Here is a 23,343-nt window from a genome sequence, read left to right as displayed (position 1 = left end):
TATACCTAAATAACCCTTCGAAAATGAAGTAAATAATCTGTCAGCTGAAATATTTCATACATTGAGACAGCAATCCCTCACATGCTCCATGTAATAGCATTAATGTGTTTTAAATTTTTTATAGTTAAGGGTATGCTTCCAGTTCTTAAGGGCAATTTGTCATTTGTTTGACTTTATATAGCTTACATGAAAGATATACTGTATTTGAATTTTATAAATATCCACATTGAATAAGTTTCACAGAGATATAAAAATAATTAAAACCAAGCATTTAATCTGTGTTTCGGATTATAATTGACTCTAAAATCTTAAAGTCTTCCAGAGAAGCTGCAGGTCAAAAGAACAATAGGCACACACTTTTCAATTAATCAAGATGACCATGCACTAGAGATCTACTCTATGACCCCGGACATGTAATTACAATTGGATTCTGGGCTCAAAACCTTGTTGAGATGCCATGATAAGTGCTTGTACAAAAATGACAAGACAATTAGTAAATCCCTCTGACACCTGTGATGTGCATTTAGGGGGCATGTGTTTTATCAGAGATTGTTATCTTGCTACGTGTGAAATTCAATTAAGTGGTTTAATCTCACGAGTCAGTGAAGATGAAACATTCAAAAGGGCAACTGAGACGTTGAGCGACAGATGATTCTTTTCATTGTAGCCCACTGAGTTCTGCTCGCTCTCCCTGTCTCTCTGTCTGTCTCTGTGTCTCTGTCTCTGTCTTTGTCTCTGTTTCTCTCTCTCTCTCTCTCTCTCTCTCTCTCTCTCTCTCTCTCTCTCTCTCTCTTTCTCGTCATTACTCCTCTATCACATATCACTGTAAATATTGACTTAATAATCAGTCACAACAAAGAAACTGAGCATTCTTCAAAGAAGAGGTATTTTTCATTTGTGCTATTTATTCCTGTACGCCCAGTACAGCCTCACAAGGAAAAGGAAATATCCACAGATCATTGACTAACTGCCTAGATCGTATGGAGATTGCCCCAAGTCAGAAATTTGAACATATGTAAAAAATATCATTGAGTGAAGGAAGATGGAGGTGTGCTATTAATGTCACTAGTGTGTCCATTCTCAGTGCCAGCAGAGCCTGACCTGTCAGTGCTGTGGTGGCCCATGTGAGGTTCTTCCTATTCCTTTAGAGTGCTTTAGGGACCATAGCAGGGCCTCTACTTGTGCATATGAAGGGTGGAGTGACAAGAGCTGGGCTCTCCCTATGCCTGTGGAAGGAATGGCACTGGGAAACTAACTCTCCTTGAAATTATGGAATGGTGGTATGACCACAACAAAGGCTCTCTCTCCCTTTGTATTTATAACTGATTTTACTCTTTACCAAGACAAAATTATTTAGGCATTTCACAATGATTAACTAATAAAATCAGCCTGAGGACTAGCGGCCCGTTTAGGAAGATATCTAAAAGATTCTTATAGACCAATGGAATAGAATTGAAGACCCAGAAATGAACCCACACACCTACGGTCACTTGACTTTTGACAAAGGAGCCAAAACCATCCAATGGAAAAAACATAGCATTTTCAGCAAATGGTGCTGGTTCAACTGGAGGTCAATATGTAGAAGAATGCAGATCGATCCATGCTTATCACCCTGTACAAAGCTTAAGTCCAAGTGGATCAAGGACCTCCACATCAAACCAGACACACTCAAACTAATAGAAGAAAAACTAGGGAAGCATCTGGAACACATGGGCACTGAAAAAAATTTCCTGAACAAAACACCAATGGCTTATGCTCTAAGATCAAGAATCGACAAATGAGATCTCATAAAACTGCAAAGCTTCTATAAGGCAAAGGACACTGTGGTTAGGACCAAACGGCAACCAACAGATTGGGAAAAGATCTTTACCAATCCTACAACAGATAGAGGCCTTATATCCAAAATATACAAAGAACTCAAGAAGTTAGACCGCAGGGAGACAAATAACCCTATTAAAAAATGGGGTTCAGAGCTAAACAAAGAATTCACAGCTGAGGAATGCCGAATGGCTGAGAAACACCTAAAGAAATGTTCAACATCTTTAGTCATAAGGGAAATGCAAATCAAAACAACCCTGAGATTTCACCTCACACCAGTGCGATTGGCTAAGATCAAAAGCTCAGGTGACAGCAGATGCTGGCGAGGATGCGGAGAAAGAGGAACACTCCTCCATTGTTGGTGGGATTACAACCATTCTGGAAATCAGTCTGGAGGTTCCTCAGAAAATTGGACATTGAACTGCCTGAGGATCCAGCTATACCTCTCTTGGGCATATACCCAAAAGATGCCCCAACATATAAAAAAGACACGTGCTCCACTATGTTCATCGCAGCCTTATTTATAATAGCCAGAAGCTGGAAAGAACCCAGATGCCCTTCAACAGAGGAATGGATACAGAAAATGTGGTACATCTACACAATGGAATATTACTCAGCTACCAAAAACGACTTTATGAAATTCGTAGGCAAATGTTTGGAACTGGAAAATATCATCCTGAGTGAGCTAACCCAATCACAGAAAGACATACATGGTATGCACTCATTGATAAGTGGCTATTAGCCCAAATGCTTGAATTACCCTAGATGCCTAGAACAAATGAAACTCAAGACGGATGATCAAAATGTGAATGCTTCATGCCTTCTTTAAAAGGGGAACAAGAATACCCTTGGCAGGGAAGAGAGAGGCAAAGATTAAAAGAGAGACTGAAGGAACACCCATTCAGAGCCTGCCCCACATGTGGCCCATACATATACAGCCACCCAATTAGACAAGATGGATGAAGCAAAGAAGTGCAGACTGACAGGAGCCGGATGTAGATCGCTCCTGAGAGACACAGCCAGAATACAGCAAATACAGAGGCGAATGCCAGCAGCAAACCACTGAACTGAGAATAGGACCCCCGTTGAAGGAATCAGAGAAAGAAATAGAAGAGCTTGAAGGGGCTCGAGACCCCATATGAACAACAATGCCAAGCAACCAGAGCTTCCAGGGACTAAGCCACTACCTAAAGACTATACATGGACTGACCCTGGACTCTGACCTCATAGGTAGCAATGAATATCCTAGTAAGAGCACCAGTGGAAGGGGAAGCCCTGGGTCCTGCTAAGACTGAACCCCCAGTGAACTAGACTGTTGGGGGGAGGGCGGCAATGGGGGGAGGTTTGGGAGGGGAACACCCATAAGGAAGGGGTGGGGAGAAGGGGATGTTTGCCCGGAAACCGGGAAAGGGAATAACACTCGAAATGTATATAAGAAATACTCAAGTTAATTAAAAAAAAGATTCTATAAAGATAGAATCTCCTATAGTATAAGAGATTACATTGCATTCAAACATTACACAAAATGAAACAGGTGAACTGATATCAAATACAACAGGATTAAGAAGTTCAGTCTTCCATTTAAGTTATAGATGTGGTTGAGGGGATGGACCACGTAGAGGGGAAAGGGAAGAGAGGCAGAATAGAATTGTGGCTTTAAGACATGCTGGAATTATTCACTTATTTTCCAGACTGAAATTTTGTAAACCAAATTATCTGTTTGTTATCTATTGTAAAGTCTGACTTACCAAAGGTAATTGTCAGAAACACAGCATAAAATCAAATTTTCCTTACTAAATTATATAATTGTCAACAAGTAATTTGAATGATTCTCTTTTCAGACACGTTTGTGAGAAATCACTCTAGATGATAGAAAACCATAGAAAACTACTTTACCAATATAAAGAAATAATTTACACAATGCAAAGTTTAACTTCTCTATATAGCCAGTATCATGATGTAATATATTTGTAAACTGTGATATTTCCATTATAATCCATCTGGAAGCAAGTCTCGTGTCAATTTGGAGTTGATTCATGTGCACAGACCCCCAAAGCAACCACTATTCTTTATTTCATTTTGTAGCTGTGCCTTTTCTAGATAGTTCATGATTGTTGACTTATTTCACATGAAATGTCGCTTTGTCTCTCCTGTAATTCCAGTAGGTTTTTAATCCTAATTGCCAAATAGAAGCTTGTTATACATTTAGTATCTCCTTACTATTGGAAAGGTATTTGTACTGTTTCTGTAATTTGTATGTTATAAATAATGCTGTTGTGAACATCTGTGAACAGACTCTATGGAGCAATAAACTTTCAACCTCTTGATTAGAGTACTAAGAACAGAGTTCCTGCCTGACTGCTATCTTAGTATTTGCTAAACTGGTTTTAAGAATGATCCTGCCACATTGTATGTCTGCTAGCGATCTCTTAAAGGTAGGAAGTCTGCACTAATGCATTCATTGCCTTTTTAAGTATAAGAATCTTACCGAATATGTGGACTCACCATAGGTTTTATATGAAATGCCTAATTACTGTAGACATTAATATGTTTCCTAGTGCATAATGAAATCTAGATAATGAAAATCAGTGCAATGTCTGTTTGTGCTGACTTGAATGAGAATAGGTCTCATAGGCTCATATAGTTGAAGGCTTATTTACTAGTTAGTGGAACTGTTTGCTAAGGATTAGGGACTGTGTCTTTATTGGAGTAGGTGTGACTTTATTGGAGTAGGTGTGACTTTATTGGAGTGGGTGTGTCACTGGGAGCATGCTTGGGGGCTCAAGACTCTGTCTCTGTCTTTGTCTCTCACTGTTTCTCTATCTCTCTGTCTCTCTCTGTCTCTGTCCCTCACTGTTTCTCTAGCTCTCTGTCTTTCTATGTCTCTGTCTATGTATGTATGTATGTATGTATGTATGTATGTATGTATGTATCTATCTATCTATCTATCTATCTATCTATCTATCTATCTGTCTGTCTATCTCTATTTATCTGTCTGTTTGGCTACTGCTCATGAATCATGTTGTTAAAAGTTCTTATCTACTAGTACTAAGTATGTCTGCTTCCCACCATGGAGGTAATGGATTAACCCTATAAAACGGTGAGTAAACCCTAAGTAAATACTTACTTATCTATAAGTTGCTTTGACCATGGTGTCTCTTCATGGAAATAGTAACCAAGACACTATTCAAAGAGTGTATGCATTAAAAAAATGAGATTCTCTTCATGATAATGGCTTTTGGCAGTTCTTATTTGTAATATAAGTTTTTAGTATATATACCACCTAGAATTTTTTCTTCTTTAAGTTTTTCCGTATTTAAAAATTCTTTTTCTGCTATAAGGTGTCCAAATGCAAAACGAACACACAGACACACAAACATACTCAGACACACACACACATCACACACACACACACACACATGCACACACACATATACACACAAAAAACAAGGAAAATATTTTATTATATTTTCTAATGTATATTTATGTATTTACATATATATGGATATAAATATATAAAAATATATGTGTATATATAATTTGTTTTAGCTAATTTTTTGTACAGTGTGTTATAGAAAGGACATTATTTCATTTTATGCAAATATGCAATAATTTTTGCATTCAAGAAAGCCACAATGAATTACGTTAAGACATTTCTTGAGTTGAATTGGCAGTAAATATATGTAAGGGAGTGAAGTTCCATTGTCTTCTGTCCTCCATTGATCTATCTGTCTAGTTCAAGCTGACCCAATTACTGCATTCCTACAGGAGAAATCAATAAGCCTAGTTTTACAGCTTTATCAGGATTATTTTTAGTCATTTGTCTTTCTTATCTATTTTTAAAATCAAAGCATCCTTTAATATTAAAAAAGCCTGCTGATGCTTTTATGTATCTATGTAAAGCTTATTAGTCAAAATTAGTAGATATGGCATTAGTGTGACTGAGGACTGGGGCATGTTAGCATTAGAACACTCGCCTGCCATGCCTGACAGTATCAAACCACTGCACTTCAAAGGGCAAGTAGTAAAATTAATAATAATAATAATTTGTTTATTTAATGATTTTCTACATAAACTTTCTCTATGTAACAGCCTTGGCTGTCTTGGAACCTGATTTGCAGGCTTGTCTCAAACTCACAGAGCTCCACCTCTGCCTTCTAAGTACTGGGATTAAAGGCATGTGCCACCATGGCCAGCGATTTGTTTACGACTTAGATGACTTGTATTGGTGCTTCCTATCTTTCTTTGGGTAAGACTTAAAAATGTTTTGTTAAAATTATTTTTAATAGTCTATTCTTTATGTTAGATAGTTCACTAACGATTGAGAGTATGAATGGAATTGCTTTATTATGGTTTTCTTTGAACAGCTTTTCATATATTATAAGAATAAAACCAACTTTCATATATCCATCCATTATCCTATGCTATGCTCTTGCAGAATTTGTTTATTCATTGTAGTACATACTCTCTGTGGACTTAAAAGTATTTTAACACAGGGAGTAAAATGGTCAGATCTGCATTTTAAATAGAATTCTGCAGCTATGGGGAAGGTGCATTTGAAGGAGGAGAAGAGCCATCGTTTCCCAAGACTCTTAGGACAGTCACTTGTATTCAGAATTTTAAATATGACTAAAATATGCCAAGATGAGGACAGCGTACCAGAAAGTGAATAATGCAAAACAGCTGCTTATTTTCTCAGAAAATAATAATGTTAAATCCCTTTTCAATAAGTTGCAAGTATTGTGCTTACAGAAGTTCCGAGACGTCCCTATAACAGAAGATTGTGCAATGTGGACCAATGCTATCTAATGCTAAGATCAATGTCAAAGTTGAGTAATTTGGAGCATTAATTTTTGAACCAAGTAAAAAAAATAATAAAGTTTTCAGAATTTTGGAAACATGGGAAAATGAGGATTTGGATCCTCAGACCAGTGTTCCCCTAAGTTTTGTGTGTTTGATCAGTTTTAGATTTGTTTATCTTACATTAAGAATATGAGCATTTTTCTTGCATGTATGTATCCACCACTGCAAGTTGATGCCCAATGAGGTCAGAAGAAGACATCAGATTCAGTAGCACTATAGTTATGGATAGTTGTGGGCCACCATGTGGGTACTGGGATCCAAACACAAGTCCCTTGAAAAAGGAGCATGTGCCCTTAACGTAAGAACTGCTCCTGTAGCCTCATCAGCTTAGAACAGGGATCCAGAATGGGGGTCCCTGAGAGTCTTCCCCATTTGGTCTGAGAAGCATAAAGACTACAGCCTAAAATTAATGGGATTATGGCTGTAAGCATCACAGTTTCCCAGGCATCTGGCCAATTAAATAAATAATCCCTCTGGAGGGAAATAAGAACCCCTCAATGACTTCCACTAAGAATTCTATAACTGAAATGACATCCACAAAGTCAAAACTAGACATGGGCAGGTAATGAGAAGGCAGACAGGTAAAGGATGAGCACACACCACAGGACGAAACCCATTAGCAGAGCTCCCAGACTGAAAGACTTCATCACTGCTGGTAGTGTTCAGGGTGATAAAAATAACACTGTAAAGCCAAATGAAATCAATGATGATAGAGGATTATAAAAGGCAAGACACTGATCAAAACAAGGAGCCAGATACTTGTTTAAAAACAATTAGTCACATTTAGAAAAAAAATAGAGAACAAAAAAGCAAGTCTGAAAATGAAATTCCAAATAAAACAGAGAGGAAAAAAAAAATAAGAGAAAATGCAGATGAACACGTAAGAGGAATCGAAGATAGAAGGAGATAAAGAAGAGTTCCCCAAGGAGATGAAAAAACACTCCAGAAGCAACATTTCCTAAAGTAATGTTTCCAAGTGCATCAAGTGATTTCTAAATGTCAAAAGAACAACCACAGTCGTAATACAACTTAACTTCAGAGGTAGAAAGCTGAGGACCGCTCCCCAATATAGCAAGGTAGGATACGATAAAGTAAGTTACAATACAATAAATACAATACAATCAGAATGCATGCCCAAATTATTGCTAACCTAAACTTTTATATCATGGCAAACACTCCAGTGCTTTAAACATTAAACACAAGGGTGAATTGAGATATCCCAAGTATCTTTATTTAGATAATAAACGTGAAATAAAGACATTTTCTAAAAATCCTAAGCGAAGAAAATGATTTATCTGAAAATTTACACCAAGAAAACACAGAAAGTAGTTTTCATGTGGATTAAAAATGGATCCAGTTGGAAGATCTGAGGTCCTGAAAAATAGTATGTGAGTCAACTTCAAGAGATGTCATCCTGTAACACTGCAATATCCATATACTGTGTAGGGAATACAATAAAGAGATGGGAACATTGAGAGGCCCACATTGTGAAGGATGTGCACTTCAAATTATAGGGAAGATATCAAGCAATGTAAAGTGCAAAGTTTCCAGAGTGGAGGACATGAATGTTTGATAAGGAAAACATACTTATTCAATTCTATGAAAATAAAAAATTAATAAAAGGAACACTGAATAGATCAGACAACAGAAATACTTTAGATCGTAGGTTAAACACATGCATGTAGGTAATTATAGTGAGAATAAAAAGATAGACCACATAAGAATAAAACCACAGAACTGCTGTTTTAAACCTTCATATGTATGAATGTACATACGTATATATGACATACAATTTAAGCATAACAAACATAACTGTCCTAATTACTGTTATATTGCTATGAAGAGACACTGTAACCAAGGTCATTCTTATGAAGGAAAGCATTTATTTGATAGTTTGCTTATTATTTTAGAAGATGAGTATAAGATCATCATGGTGGGAAGCAAACAGCCATGGTGCTGGAACAGTAGATGAGAGCTTTACCTGCTGATCCACAGACAGCAGAGAGAAAGAGAGAGAGAGAGAGAGAGAGAGAGAGAGAGAGAGAGAGAGAGAGAGAGAGAGAGAGGGAGAGAGAGAGAGAAAGAGAGAACACACCTAGTATGGGCTTTTGAAATCTCAAAGCCCACCCCCAGTGACATACCTCCAACAGGGCTACACCCATTTCAGTAAGACTACTTCTCTGACCTCTTCTAAACAGGCTGCCAACTGGGAACCAAATATTAAAATATGTGAGCATACACGTGGACCATTCTTATTCAAACCACCACACTAACAATTAAATAAGCAAGATAAAATTTATGGGAAAATAGATATCTAGAAATGAACTTGAACACTGTGATAATAAAATCGAACTATTAGGTCATAACAATGATATAGTTGAGTGAAACAAATAGCCCCAAAATATAAACAAAGACTAAAATAATTGAAAATTAAAAAAGAGAGAATCTGTAACGGTTGTAGATGCTCACTCTTGTGTTTATGTGAACAGAGAAATTCAGGTAGTAAATTTCAAATAAAATTACATTTTATAAGACATTACATTTAGTATAGTCATTAAAATTTGTCACTTCAGGGCTCACATATTTTCTATCCAAAGATCATTAATTTGATTAGCTTCTCTTAACCCAATCAACATTGGCTGCTACTATTTGCCAAGCTTGAAAATAAGTCAGGAATGTGTTAATATTTTATCCGTAAGCCTACATAGTATACAATATGAAGGAATTCTTTATTTTTACCCATGTGTATCATATACCCTCCATTATCCTCCATCACCCCCGTCTCTCATATTTCTTGTCTCCTCCCTTCACCCTTTCAGCTTTTATGTCATATCTGTTTATTTCAATCCAGAGTTCACTATGAGAGAAAAATGAAATATGTGTTTTTCTCATTGAACTCTCATCCTTCTTCTTTCCCCTCCTTTTACAGAGACCGTCTTTCATCTGAATTTTATATATTGGATAAAGCATTTACCACACAAGCTTGGAGAGCTGAGGTCAATCTTTAGAAACCACATAAGGGTAGAAGGAGAGAGAATTAAATCTTTGTAAGTCTCTGGACTCCAAAAGTGTTAACATCCACACCACACACACACACACACACACACACACACACACACACACACATACACACACACACACACATCAATTCAATGTGGAAAAAATTCTGATTAGAACAGAGCTTCTTTCTGCAAGAAAAACAGCATCGGTTAAAATTTTCTACATGAAGTTTTTAATTAATTTATTATTTAAAGAGTTGACCAAGAAAGATGTATTATAAGTTACCACACTCATAATGAATGTTATAAACCATCATAAGAACAGATGACAACCCCGTTCAGAGCCTTATAATGGTTGAAATTGAAGCACTCTCCAAAACAGTCGTTTTTTTTTTCAGAAGGGAAGGTAAGTGAGTTGGTAGTTAAGGACAGCAGGCTGTTAATAGTTTCCTTTCTGATTGATTTGAGAAACACATTGCTAAAAAAAGTACCTAAGCATGTAGTTTACAATCTATTAGTGAGGGAAATATTTATAATGTGGCATAATTTGTCTGAGACAAGAAGAAGATGGTATCTAGACCCTGAGGGCTCTTCTGATTCGCCACAGGAGGGGGGTGAGCAATGAAATCAGCAAAAGCCACTGCCATTTTCAAATGATTTATCTATCACTGTGCTATGCAGTAGATTGACCTCAAAGGGTTACTAAGGGTCCCTAAAAAGTACAACACTTACAATGTCTTTAGAGTAGAACCTGACACAAAAAAAGCCATGGGACAGTGAATCAAAATAACATTTTTTTAGACAGTCATGATTAAGTTTACACAGTGAAAAATACATCCTATAAAATCACTTAAAACCCCTCCCCCCCAAAAAAAAAAAGCATAGATGGTTGAGATCCTTGCACGCACAGATCACCAGAGATACCAGGGATGTTAAGCATACAGGGTTATCTTTCCAGTGGGAAAGATATAAAACCTGTCCAGAAAACTGCCAATTAAAAGTAATTAATAGCCTGTCAATCCGATATGCTAGGCCATACCAAGCTACTACAACCAAGACATAGGAGGCGAGTAACCTAAATGACCCTTGCAGCCTCGAGCTTCCACAACCAAAACCAGAGGTGAGTGATAGCACAAATGCCTATGCTATTTATATGACCCAGACCAGGCTAGACCCTTCCTTAGACCCATAAGCTAGCACAGGTAGCCTATTGCTAGAACCCATCCTCATGGAAGAAATAACATGTACTCTGAGTTGAGTTTTGATGTAATATGTTTTCTTATGCACCACTGACTATATTACACCAAGAAACTTCTTTTCAAATAGTACTATGTTGTAAATACACTGAGAATGAACCACCCAGTATCATACTCCCCAAAGCCTTGATCCAGGTTGACAGTCAGTAGAAAATGATTTCCCATTCACATATTTCTGTGATTTGTTTCCCTGCCTTCTGTGACCACCTGCTATGTCTCCCTTGGTAGGAAACACTAGAAAGGACTAAAATTTCTTATTTTATATGTCATAAACCAGATATATCACTTTAATGGTTTTCCAGCAACATGAACTGAGATGAAACTTTGGTGTTTAGAAAGTCAAGTGAATTCAGTAAGCCACAGACTCTCCTCTGATTTTCTTGGGTGAATAAATAAACCTTGGTGAAATTTTGGACAGATGTCTTAACTTTCCCACTATGGTTAGATAAACTATTTGTTCTTTAGTCTTTGAATTTTAAAATCCAATTCAGACTGATGATCTCCTTTTTCTAGTTCTGTACAAGAACATAAAATGTGGCTTGCCCTGTATTTTGCCCAACTTAGGTCTTCCACTTCTATACTCAGTATATTTTCAAGATCCTGGGAATATGATGTTTTCTCTCTATTCTGGCATTTCCCACTCAGGGACCAGTTTTCAGTCTCACCAAAGTCAGAGAATTTGGGATGGAAGAAGGGCCTTGGTGGGATGGGGTTACTCTCCTTGTTTAGTTACTTATTTAATATATCCCAACTTGTATATTTCCCATAGCATCCAGCATAGCACTTTGTATCATTGGAATTCAGTAATTATACCAAGGTTTATTGAGTTAGTAATTTGTGAGACAAAAAGATAGCAGGACAGCGTGTTCCTAGAACAACACTAATTTTCACACAGATCTACCCCACTGCAAATTTCCCCTAAATATTTTGCATTTTAAAATATTAAATAAAAACCATTCTTTACCTCAATAAACAGCCTTCTTGTAACAATTCCTCATTGGGTTGTACCCCTGTGCGTGTCACCTTGATAAGCTCACCTGACAGTTTTGAAAGTTTTCAGATGTTCTTTTATCTACATCCTCATAGCTCTTCTCTCATGAATGAGAGGGCAATAAAGAATTGAAATAACCTGATCAAAAACCTTTCAGATAGATAGGAATGAGCCTGCATTCGAATCTCTAGCCTCTGGCTAGAGTCCACAGTCTTGGCCATTCAGCAAGTTCCTAGTTGTGAACATTCTTTTTCTTTAGTGTTCTCACATTTCCACTATCCTTTGGAGTTGAACGCCTTCACAATCCTATTTCAAATATCGACAATACCAACAGTCTATTTCTCTCATGGCTATTTTGTCAGGACACAACAATGTCCTGGACAATGATTGGCTACACTTGTGGTAGACCAAATGCACTGATTTTTCTCTTTCAGCGTCAGAGGAGCACCACCTCTGTGCATGTATTTGGTATTTTTTTTTCTACTGCATCTCTGGCCCTGAGAAAAGGGGAACACAATAACAAAAAGAGAAACAGAATTGTAAAAAAAAGCAATTTCTGCTCTGTTCTTCCTCCTGTGCCATGAGCGTGATATGACATGCTTATGCTCATGAAAGCACCTGAGGTACTAGCCTATCCTAGGACTTGGCAATCACAGAGATTATGGTCCAGTAGGCACAATCAAGGCCCACCTGGAACAGTCAACAAGCAGGAAGTCAACAATACAGCTAACTGAATTCTTTGTCGCATGAGTTAACCCATCCAAGACCATCCAAGTCCAGATTAGCCAAATTCCACAAACACAGTTTTGTATTCTACTGATAATTTTGCAGTATTTCTTACCAATAACTATTCAAGAAATGGATAATATTTCTAATACATCAACACTCTGGTAGTTTAGGAAGGTGTTGGAGTTCAAGACATGTTCCCGATGTCACGAAGACAGTGGTTCTCAAACATGTAGGTTGTAACCCCTTTGGCAAACCTCTATCTCCAAAAGGATTCATAAAAGTAGAAATTTTAGTTATGAAGTAGCAACAAAGATAATTTTGTGGTTAGGAGTTACCCCAACATGTGGAAGTGTTTTAAAGAATCTCAGCACTAGGGAAATTGGGGACCCCTGGGTTAGGAAGTGGAGGATACAGAGGTACGTGACTCCTCATAGGGAACATGGCAATGTAAGTAGGACAGGAAATATATTTAGGTTTCAGAAAAGGATTCCTACAGGAGAAAAATTTCTAAACTAGACTTCACTGCTTTTGACGATGAACTGTCCAGTGGAACTGTGAACAAAATAAATCCTTCCCTCCTCACGTTGCCTTTGGCCAATATTGTTTCAGCACAGAAACAGTAATCCTAACTAAAACAGCATAAAATAAATGTGCTGGAGAGGCAAGGTGTTCATTGCTGACCTAGGTATGCTTTAGGATTGTTTGTGGATACAACATGACCAATTTATAAAAGGGAAGTTTTAGGAGGCGCGACAGAGACACTTAAGGCAAGGTGCAGAAAGAAAGGAGAGATCGGATGTTTATTTAAGAGGTAAGGCACTGTGGCTCTTTGATAAAGGGGACTAGAGACACAGTACTAAGCATTATCTATGAGGGTGCTTGGGTTTTGAGTAGGAAACTAGTGAACTGAGAGGACAGAATAAGGCAAGGAAAGCTTGCTTGCTGGTGAGGGATGTTTAATGGGTGGTTTTGGTTCTACGGAATAGTAGAGTAGAGGTGTACATCAGAAAAGTAGGTAAGTGGGTATGAAGCTAGAAGCGTTAGGGTGGAATGGGGGGGACGTAAAATTATCAGGGCTCTTTAAACACTTATGTGCTCCAAAGAGAAATGGAATACACTATAGGGCAGATATTGACATAGTTAATATTGTTGAAATATTGCTACATTTCTCCTGAATGTAGACAAAAAAGAAGGGGGTAAATAAAACAAAGCCCTAGACACCAGTGCCTGGAAGCCTTGTATAGTCAATTTAGAATACATTTATCATAAGGTCTATGTCTGATTTCATTTCTGCTTGCTCAAATAATGTCATTTTTATGTCACTGTAGTAGCATTCTATTTGGTATGTTCTATTTATTTCTGCCTCAAACCTCACATTTATGAGAGCCATTTTCTCCGTTTGCTTCCCTGTACAATGTGAATAAACCCAAAGTACATTTCTTAAAAATATGCACAAATTTTCAAACATAACAATTCAAGTGTCTCTATCGACTACTTGAGTGTAATATATATTCTAGAAGTACCAATTGGGATATTAAATATTCACATTAGGTATATAAGAGTGCCATTACCATGTTTAAGGACTGTGAAGGCCTGGGTGTTTCAGGTGTTTGCAGTAGTAACATGCAGATCAATATTTTAAAATGTTTAATAATGCAAAATAGGTGGCTACAGTAACATAATGGTATGTAATCACAAGCCATATAAATATATTCTGAAAAATGAGTATTTTATTGAAAGTAAATAGCAAATCTAGATCTTTAAAATATGAGACCTTTGACTCAATTTTTCTATAAAGTATGTATAGTGTTGTCTTCAGAAGTGTATATTTATAATTAAGAATGCTCCACAATACAAATAGAAATTATATACAACTAGAAAATCTGATGTCACCTATACGATCAGCTTAGGAATGAAGAGATGGTTTAACATTTAAAGTGTTTGACATCAAGAAGGAAGCATGTGGATTGCATGTGTTAGTGCTATGTATGTTGCATGATGGCCTGTTTGTAACTCACTGCTTAGATGGGAGGAACAAGGCCTGCTTAACTCTAGCCAGCAAGCCAGGCTCTCCTTGGGCTAGCTCTGGGTTCAAATGAGAGAGAATATATTTTGAAGAATAAGATAGAAATTAGTGTAGCAAGGCTCCCAAAACAATATTTGGTTTGCACACTTGCAGCCACACACAGACAGACATTTACGTGCACATGAAAAAGAAATAGTGCAATTAAAAGAGTTGTCATAACAGACTGTACATTAGTATAACAAAAGATAAAATGTAAACTAGGCATTATAATCTCAGTGTTCTAGTTATCCAGAATTGCTAGTAAGAGTTTTCTAACTCTTTTCCCCAGGATATGAAGAAAGTACAATGGAACTCTGAATTGAACACTATCATGTAATAGAAACAACCACTCTCTGTGACACAGAGAAGTAAGGTGTGATTTACTGTACAACACTATTTTAAAACCATGTGTGACCAAATGGAGATGATGATAGAGAGATGATAGCTCAAGAAATCACTTTATGGAGAACAATTGTCAACACTGAAATCTCTAAGTTATAAAAAGTATCATTCTGAGTGAATATTAGAGAGCTGCTCTTGGGAGTGTCTACATATGCTGAATGCCGAAATAAACCAGGGTTCTAAACATGTGGGAGTCCCTCGAAGGCTTATTTCCCATTGAAACCAAATGAACTTGTGTAGATCTAGAGCAGAAACCATTTGTGCAGTGGTCTGGGTAAGATAGAGTATGATGTAGCCTGTTCAAGAGTGACAACCATTTTAACATAACACAGAAAGATAATCCCAACTGGGGAGCTTCCACTCTACAGAGGAAGAATACAAGAATTACAAGAATTACAAGACGTCTGTTATGGAGATAAATTGACCACTCAAAATTTGCTATTCTATTTTTTAAACTTAAAAAAAAAACAAGACACTAGTACCTAAAACAAAATTTAGTTTATTATGGAAAATTATTAAAAACATCATTTGTAGGGTTGGGGATTTAGCTCAGTGGTAGAGCACTTGCCTAGCAAGCACAAGGCCCTGGGTTCGGTCCCCAGCTCTGAGAAAAAAGAAAAGAAAAAAAACAAAAACAAAAACAAAAAAACCCCAAAACATCATTTGTATTCTGTGCCTTTTTTTTCTACCAAAAAGCAGCGTTGTCCTGAAACTCCTCAATGGGTCACTGATCCCTACCATTAACTCCCTATGCAAATCAACTTGGAATCACTATTTTAAATTTCTACGATATTCAAAATTGTCAGAAATAGATATGAAATTAACTGACAGCATTAGTTTGAGCAAGTTTCTACAATTTGACATGTATTCTTTCTTTTATATACTGATTCATTTTGACTTTCTGAAAGAGTTTTGTTACACAGTCTAGGCTAGCCTTGAACACTTGATCCCCTTTCTTCAAGTGTTGGGATCACAACCATGAGACCCAATCACATGGTAGGAGATTTCTAAATTGTTTTAAAAATAAAAAAAATTGCTTTGAGTATTTTTTCCAAAGGCAATGTATGGATATTTACTAAAAGTTAATCAAGTACTGGATATTTTTGAAGACAGGCAAGTTAAACACCAATTATGGAATGAGTTCCCAGACCATTACCATGTCCAAAGACAGACCACACTGATGAAAACTGAAAATAAGAATTTTTAAAAGTCATGACAATGTTTAATAGATTAACCTTTTGAGGAAAAGATTATCCATTTTCCCTACATTATGGCTGATAAAGAAGTATTTTTCTATCTTCACCAAAACATAGAGATGAACTTTTCAATAACCAAAAGCCCAGGCACCCACACACACACACACACACACACACACACACACACACACACACACACACACACACACCACTCTGATTTTGTATAAGGGGAAGTTTGACACACAATAATAATTTATTATGAATTTTGATTGAAACCACATTAAGAATTCAGTAGAAAAAGTAGCTATAGAAATGAACTTGAGGTAAATATTAAAAGCTTGCTCCATTTTGAAATTTGACAGATTAAAAACGGTAACCCAGAAGCATACCTGAGGCAGGGCTGAATTAAGCTGTCTCTGGAGTGAATCTCGGTCGTAGATGACATCCTGGAGTCTTTGCTGGGCAAGCGAGAGGCTTTCCTGAGTCTCTCGAAGTGTGTCCAGTAAACGGTCCCTTTCATCTAGCATATTGACCATCAGTTGCTCAAAGTGGGAGTCCGAGTCAGAGCCACTACTTTGGGACCCCCGTTGGCTCATTGGGGTGTCCTCATTAATCGTGGGCATCACTTCGCACATCATTGCTTTAAAGAACATAAAAGGAAAATTTTCAGTGAACACATATTTTTTAGTAATGCACCCTGCCCCCGATAGCTTTCACCTCACTTAAGCATTTGTAGGTCATTAACCTCTTCCCTCTACCCTCTGCCTCCAGTCCAATCCAGAGGGACGTGTGGATCTCAGGGGAATATCACTGTCTGCAACCTGCACGCTTTCACCTGTCATGACGATCCAAAGACGTCTCATGTATAATACTTAACCTGCCATTTGTTTCTCCATTTTTCTTCTGCATAATTTATCACACTTCATTTGATTTATAGACATGTGTCATTTCAATAACCTCCCCTTCTTCTTCACCCCCGCAAGTTGACAAATGTCCTATAACAGACACAACTGTACCTTAATTGTCAACAAGTGCATCCTTGTGCTACAGAGAGATGAGAGTATATGATTTCTGATTGATAAGGGAACTAATAGTTACTCATTTAATCAGAAAATCCCAAATAATTGGCTGTTTTAGGCCATCAACAGTTATTTTATTACTTCTTCAACAGATTTCCTCACAACGGCTAATTCAAGCCTTTTGGATTGATCATTTTTTTAAATTTATTTTCATGTTCCCTCTTTCACAACTGTACACAGATTTGATAGATAATTCAGATTGAATTAGACATAAGCTTTAAGAATTAGTCTGAGACACATAAATTTGTCTCAATTACTATACTGCTAATTACACTTAGTATTCCTGTTAGATGCATTGTCTGGTTTCCATCCAAACAATACAAACTAACACTCTTTCAAATATTTCACAAACAGATGCGGTAAATTACATTACCAAATACAGTCACTTCACTTCTCAGCTGCTAATCAAACTCCCATGTCATGCGATAAATGGATTGCTCAGAATACTTTTTAAAATTGTTTACTGATTTGATTTAAAGTAGAATTTACAGATATTGTCATGTAGCATTGTCTTGTCACGTGTGGCACCATTAAAAATCAGAACTTAGACCACTTCCCTTCCTTTTTCATTCCTCTCTCTCTCTCTCTCTCTCTCTCTCTCTCTCTCTCTCTGTGTGTGTGTGTGTGTGTGTGTTTGTGCGCGCGTGCACATGCATGTGCAGAACATGCACATATGTGTGTGTGGGGGGGGGCGTTAAGTGTCTTGTTCTTCTCAGTTTCAGTTGTGTAATGGCCAGAAGGTATTGGAGAGCATGATTTGCAGCAGGTCCGATTTGAAGAAAGCTTGTGGGTCCAAGAGATTTCTCAGGAATTCTTAATAGAAGGTCAATTCACTTTTCCACCTACATATATGTCCTTAGGGAAACTTTCTGGTGATATTTTGAAATAAAATGTCAAATTTTAACAGTTCAATATTTAATTACTTTTCGTGTGTTTCTTCATGCAAACTTAGTTGTTAAGGAGCAAAACTTAATTATTTCTGAACTCTTAGGTCACGGCCCATTGGAAACTTAGAAAAGTTTCAAGAAAAAAGAAAGGAAATTATTTTATGATAAGTATTCTAGGAAAAGAAAAGAAAGAACTAAAAATTTATAAAAATAATCCGAAATACTTTGAAACCGAGTTCATCACTTAAAACATTGAGCTTTCTAAAGACTGGACCTTGACTCATTGAACTCATATATACCACAGAGTATGTTGCAGAACAGACATATAGATCGTCTTTATAGACACGCCCACACACCCTTTCATATTATCAACAAACATTTGTTACTTAATGTATATTTTATACTTTTTATCATTTTGATTTTTCATTCCTCCAATATCACGAAGGTTAAAAATCCCCCTTTCCTACTTAACAGCTATACATTCTTTTTTACACTAATTGAAAACCAAACAAAAACTTTTCCACACGTTGGCTTATTTAAAAGGGTAAGTTGTCGTACCATGCATGACATTCACACATGGAATAACTGTGACACTCTTGAGAGACATGGCTGTGAGCCTGTGTGTTTATTTTTGACACTGAAGGTTGAGACAAAGTAACAGGAGAAACTGTGCCAGGAAATACAATCATACCTTTAAAAAAGGAAAGCTATTACTAACAACTCCAAGTAGGGTTTAACGGTTGTCATTATGTCATGCATAAATTCACCCAACTAAAGCAGACTACTTGGATGCAACCTCTTCCTATCAGCAGGGGACACTGGACCGTCACAGGCTTAAGATGTAAGATCAGGCTAAAGGATGGTTGTGGATTTGGCCAGCCAAAGGACACTTTGATGAAAAGTTTAGAAAATCTATCCAATCTGCCCTGTGATAACACAGGTCCATTCAACCCCTGACACATGAAATGGAGCAGGTTGGTTTGCCCATTCAAAAATACATGTTTCCTTCCTCAAGGAAAGAATGACAATTTGTTTATAAAATTCCCACTTTAAGCATCCACTTTATCCAACAGAGAGCACACAGGGAAATATATAAAAATATTATAAAAACCCAGACATGCTCTCTATTACAAACTAGTCACCATGTATCCTTACAGAAATAACATTGTACATTAAAACTCCTGCTTCTAAGTCTCTACTTGTAATCCTAGCAGTTACTTCTGAACTATCCAAATTTCAATTCATAAAATTCAAACCATGCAAAATTACTTAGGAAATAAAATGAATGCCTGCTACTTTCTTCCAAGCCAATGCAAATGAGCAAATCTAGAGTCTTCTCCTCCAAAATGGAAAGAGAAAAAAACAAACAAGCAAACAAAAAAACTGCCTACAAAGCCAATTCAACTTTCACTGGCTAGGCTATAGTCTTGTAAAGTACTTGTGTGCACCTTAAATCATAGTCTAACAGTTCCTAGATGCAGAGGTACAGTCTATGAGGAGCAATTAAAATCCTATGAAGAATATTTTATAGAACCCTGGCATGGTACAGATATGGTTATCTTGCGTATTGCACCCAGATATATCACATTTTGCTTTTATAGCCATTTTTGGAACTAAAATTGCAAACATTACACCATCACTGAGAAACGAGTCAGCTCACAGTTTGCTGGGGTTTTTGCCTTTTCATTATCCCTCCTTCATGTCGACGTGAAACATAATTTTATTAACCTCCTCTAGATATAGATGACTTGATATCTAAACTACTAAAGGTTTCAGGACCCAGTTTCCGACAGTATGAATTTCATTTTTAAGAGAGAAAAAAATAATAACCCTGATTGGTTTAATTATCTCGGTGCTTAAATTTAGCACGAATAATTTTATACCAAGAAAACCAACTCCCACGCTGTCAGGATATAACCTTGACTGTCTTCCAAACCTCTCAGAATCCAAAATAAAAGTTTTCGAATGCCCAGCGGAGTCATTCAGCAAGAATTTTGAGATCCAGAGTGTTCCTTAGTAATATATGTTCTTAAGAGCTATACCTATTCAGGCAAGAATATTCCAAAAGACTTTTATTTCTGTAAGTCAATAACTTCGTTGAATTATGTTGCTAGAAATTATGCACTACCACAGGCAAAGAAGCTGTCATTCTCTGTAGTAAGTTTCTTCAGCAAAGGTTTAGTCTTCCGAACCCTCCCAGTTGCATCTCTGTTAACCCGCAAGGAGTGATTCAGTAAGAGAAAGCCTAGCTATTGTCTGATTACATTACACGAATATTCCTCCTCTTTAACTCTTTGAAATCCCCTGTCCTCAGGAAACACTCCTACCGCTCTAATGGAAGCATTTTCACTTTCTTTACCCCAGTGCCTATTCAGATGGTCAAACAGCAATCCTACCCCACAGTGCTGGACAGTTACTGTTCAGCCACACCCCCACCACCCGGAAAGAAGTTGACTTCATAATTTCCACACTAAAATTGTGCATCAGCCCCAGGAGAGAGCCAGCTAGGCAGGAGGCAGAGAAATCAGGATGGAGAAGATGGGTGGAAAGCAAAGGTAACTAATACCCACAAGGAGGACTTTGCCTCTCCTCTTCCCTGGGGGCGGGGTGGGGCTGGGGAGGTGGTCAAGAGAAAAAAAAAAAAAAGATGAAGCGGAAGAGAAGCCATGCAACTCGAATACAGTTTCTGTACCTAAGGTCTCTTATCTCAGGTCCTGTTTCTTCAATTGTCAATGACAACCGCAGTCTCTCGGCTGGAGGAGAGGTGAGGCTCACACCCAGCAGTCCTGGACCATTTCCCTAGCAACGGGAGGAGAAAGGCAGCTTAGACACTGGCGAGCCCCTGCGTTCTCTTGGAACGTGCCCTGGCTCCTTAACGTGGCAGCAGTTCGGCATCTTCCCGTGGCTCCGTCAGCAGCCAAAAGGAGAAAGGTCCATCGGAAAAATGGCATATTACAAATTTTGCTTTGGGAAGCAGAGCTCGGTTCAGACCATTGTCAAAGGGAAGAGAGGGGGAGGCGGTTCTTAAAGCAGCCGCGGCCCCTTTGCCGCCCAGCAGCAGCCGCCACCGCCGCTTTCGCGTGTAGCCCCGGGGCGGAGAGATGGTAATCCGGGACTGGATCTGACTTTCAGAAACTTAACGTGGCACAACTTCTCCCCGTGGTCTCCCGTGCCATCCAGAGAGTGAAGAGGGGTCCCTTCAAACACGAAAACACTCCGGGGCGAGGTGTGGAAAGTACCTATCTGGAAGGGACATTCTCCACCCAGTACCCCACCCAGAGCCCCTGTGGAGTTTATGGTAAATGCTGGGAGTTTGATAGTTAAAAGGAAGTGAGTCCCTGGGGATGCTAGAAGCAGGACTGGTCTTCTCTGGGCACCCAGCCTACTTCTGTACTAGGGTGTATCCTTTCACTTGAAAGAGGTGCTTCTTTTCTGGGAAGGTAAGCACACACACACACACACACACACACACACACACACACACACATCACCCACCTCCAAAGACACCCCCGCCCCATCATCTCGCGCTGCCTCCGCCCGCGGCAACAATTTTTTTTTCCTTCCAGTCCCTCTGCAATTCATCTGCTTACATCAGTTGGCCGACAGAACCAACCTGCTGGGAACCAGTGAGGATGCTACAGCATCTTCTCACTTGCCTCGTGCAAGCCTAGGATACTCCTCCTTCTGTGTCTCCTCCCCTCCTCCTCCTTGGCAATCTCCACCTCCTCTTCCTCTGGAACAAGGGCTTCCCCTGGAAGCTGCTGCAGTGGTTTCCACCGGCCCTTAAATAAATTCTGAAGTAATCACGTCTTTGCTCTCCTCCTCACGCACACGCGCTCGTGGGTACACTCCACTCTTCTCCCCAAAAAGCTTCTCCCGGACGGCTGAGGATCACACTAGTCTCAGTGTTCCCGAGGATGGCAAGGACATGAGTTCTTAAGTATAAGGGGTTCTGCTCTGCCCAGCGTGAGCTTTTCCCACACAATCATCTGTATAGGAAAGCTTGTGTTGGTATGTGCTTTTGAGAACTGGGAACCTGCCTGCTCTGTGGCCTTCTGTGTTTGCTGTGGCTTTCTGCAGCTTTCTTCTCTTGAAACAGAGGCAAGGTAGTCACACTTATAGGAACCTGAGTCAGTCTGGGTGTGGCTGGGTCTGTCACTTTGCATTACCTCTTCAAGTCTCCTCCATTCATTGCCTTAGTGGTTCTCACATTGAATGTTCCCTGCCGGCGAGACTAAATTTCAGGCTGTCAACTGTCTGACAGTACCAAGAATGTGTTTGTCCCTAGAAACTTTCCCCTCCCCCACTGCAACCCCCACCCCTCGCATCTCTGTCTCTCTGTGTCTCCCTCCCTCTCTGTCTCTTCTTACCCCTGCCACGCACCCCCATGAGTGTGTGTGTGTGTGTGTGTGTGTGTGTGTGCGCTCGCGCGCCCATTCATATAGATCAAGAATAAGGGGACATCAGTAGACAAAAACCAATACATTAAGGAAATGTTTGAGTGAGGAAGATATTGATGCACTAAGGGAATGAAAAGAAAATTAAGCGTCAAGTAGACAGCGAGAGGAAGTTACAGCAAGTGTCCAGAATAAGCAGTGTACGAAACTCAAAAGAACAGAGTTCAGATTTTACTGTGAAATGATGCTCATATCCTGACTCAGTGAAGTATGATCACTACATGAAGTTCTTTCTTGGGGAGGAACTTAATTAATTAATGATTCTACAATAAAATTTAAGTCGAATCACATAAATTATATCTCTTTCCTAGTTATTCAAGTTCTGAATCACAATGTAAAAATTTGAGTGTAAAAATATTAAACAGTAATAGATTTAAATTATTACACGCTAGATGGAGCACCATTTCTGAAACATGCTCACTTGTGGGTCTTATTCCTTTGTAAATGCTGGAACTCGAGGCTAGAGTGGACCCTAAGAGGCTGCACAGCTAAAAATATCTCTACAATACACTATGTTGGTGTGAACAAAAATCTTACCCCAAAGAAGCTGTGTCTGTTGAGACTAATGGACTGATTGGAAGGTTCCAGGTCTAGAGGCTAA

The 23,343-nt window shown here is 38.4% G+C and overlaps 1 protein-coding gene and 1 long non-coding RNA gene across 23 annotated transcripts in view; one reads left to right on the top strand and one right to left on the bottom strand.

Moving 5' to 3' along the window:
* Nucleotides 1–22,029, bottom strand: part of Ppfia2 (PTPRF interacting protein alpha 2) — a 474,298-nt gene extending 452,269 nt beyond the window's left edge. For 14 of the 21 annotated variants that reach the window (XM_063263780.1, XM_039079448.2, XM_063263782.1 and 11 more), the window contains exons 1-2: nucleotides 20,978–21,118; nucleotides 16,709–16,959 (exon numbers count right to left, since the gene is read on the bottom strand). In XM_063263780.1, coding sequence (XP_063119850.1) covers nucleotides 16,709–16,957 — 249 coding nt within the window. In that variant the 5' untranslated portion in view covers nucleotides 16,958–16,959; nucleotides 20,978–21,118. Of the gene's footprint in view, nucleotides 1–16,708; nucleotides 16,960–20,977; nucleotides 21,366–21,780 lie in introns of those variants that run through there. The other 7 variants (XM_063263775.1, XM_063263786.1, XM_063263779.1 and 4 more) reach the window with 5 other exon arrangements.
* On the top strand, nucleotides 21,374–22,093 carry LOC134479682 (uncharacterized). Of its 2 annotated transcripts, none has more exons than XR_010053288.1 (2): nucleotides 21,374–21,511; nucleotides 21,852–22,093. It is a non-coding gene; the product is annotated as an uncharacterized LOC134479682 (long non-coding RNA). The 2 variants fall into 2 exon arrangements; XR_010053289.1 differs by having other exon boundaries at nucleotides 21,438–21,583.
* The last annotated feature ends 1,250 nt before the right edge of the window (nucleotides 22,094–23,343 follow it).

This window comes from Rattus norvegicus, chromosome 7 (assembly GCF_036323735.1).
Source record: "Rattus norvegicus strain BN/NHsdMcwi chromosome 7, GRCr8, whole genome shotgun sequence".
NCBI lineage: Eukaryota > Metazoa > Chordata > Mammalia > Rodentia > Muridae > Rattus > Rattus norvegicus.
Note: the sequence above shows the minus strand (reverse complement) of the source record. Positions and strands in the feature narration are given on the sequence as shown.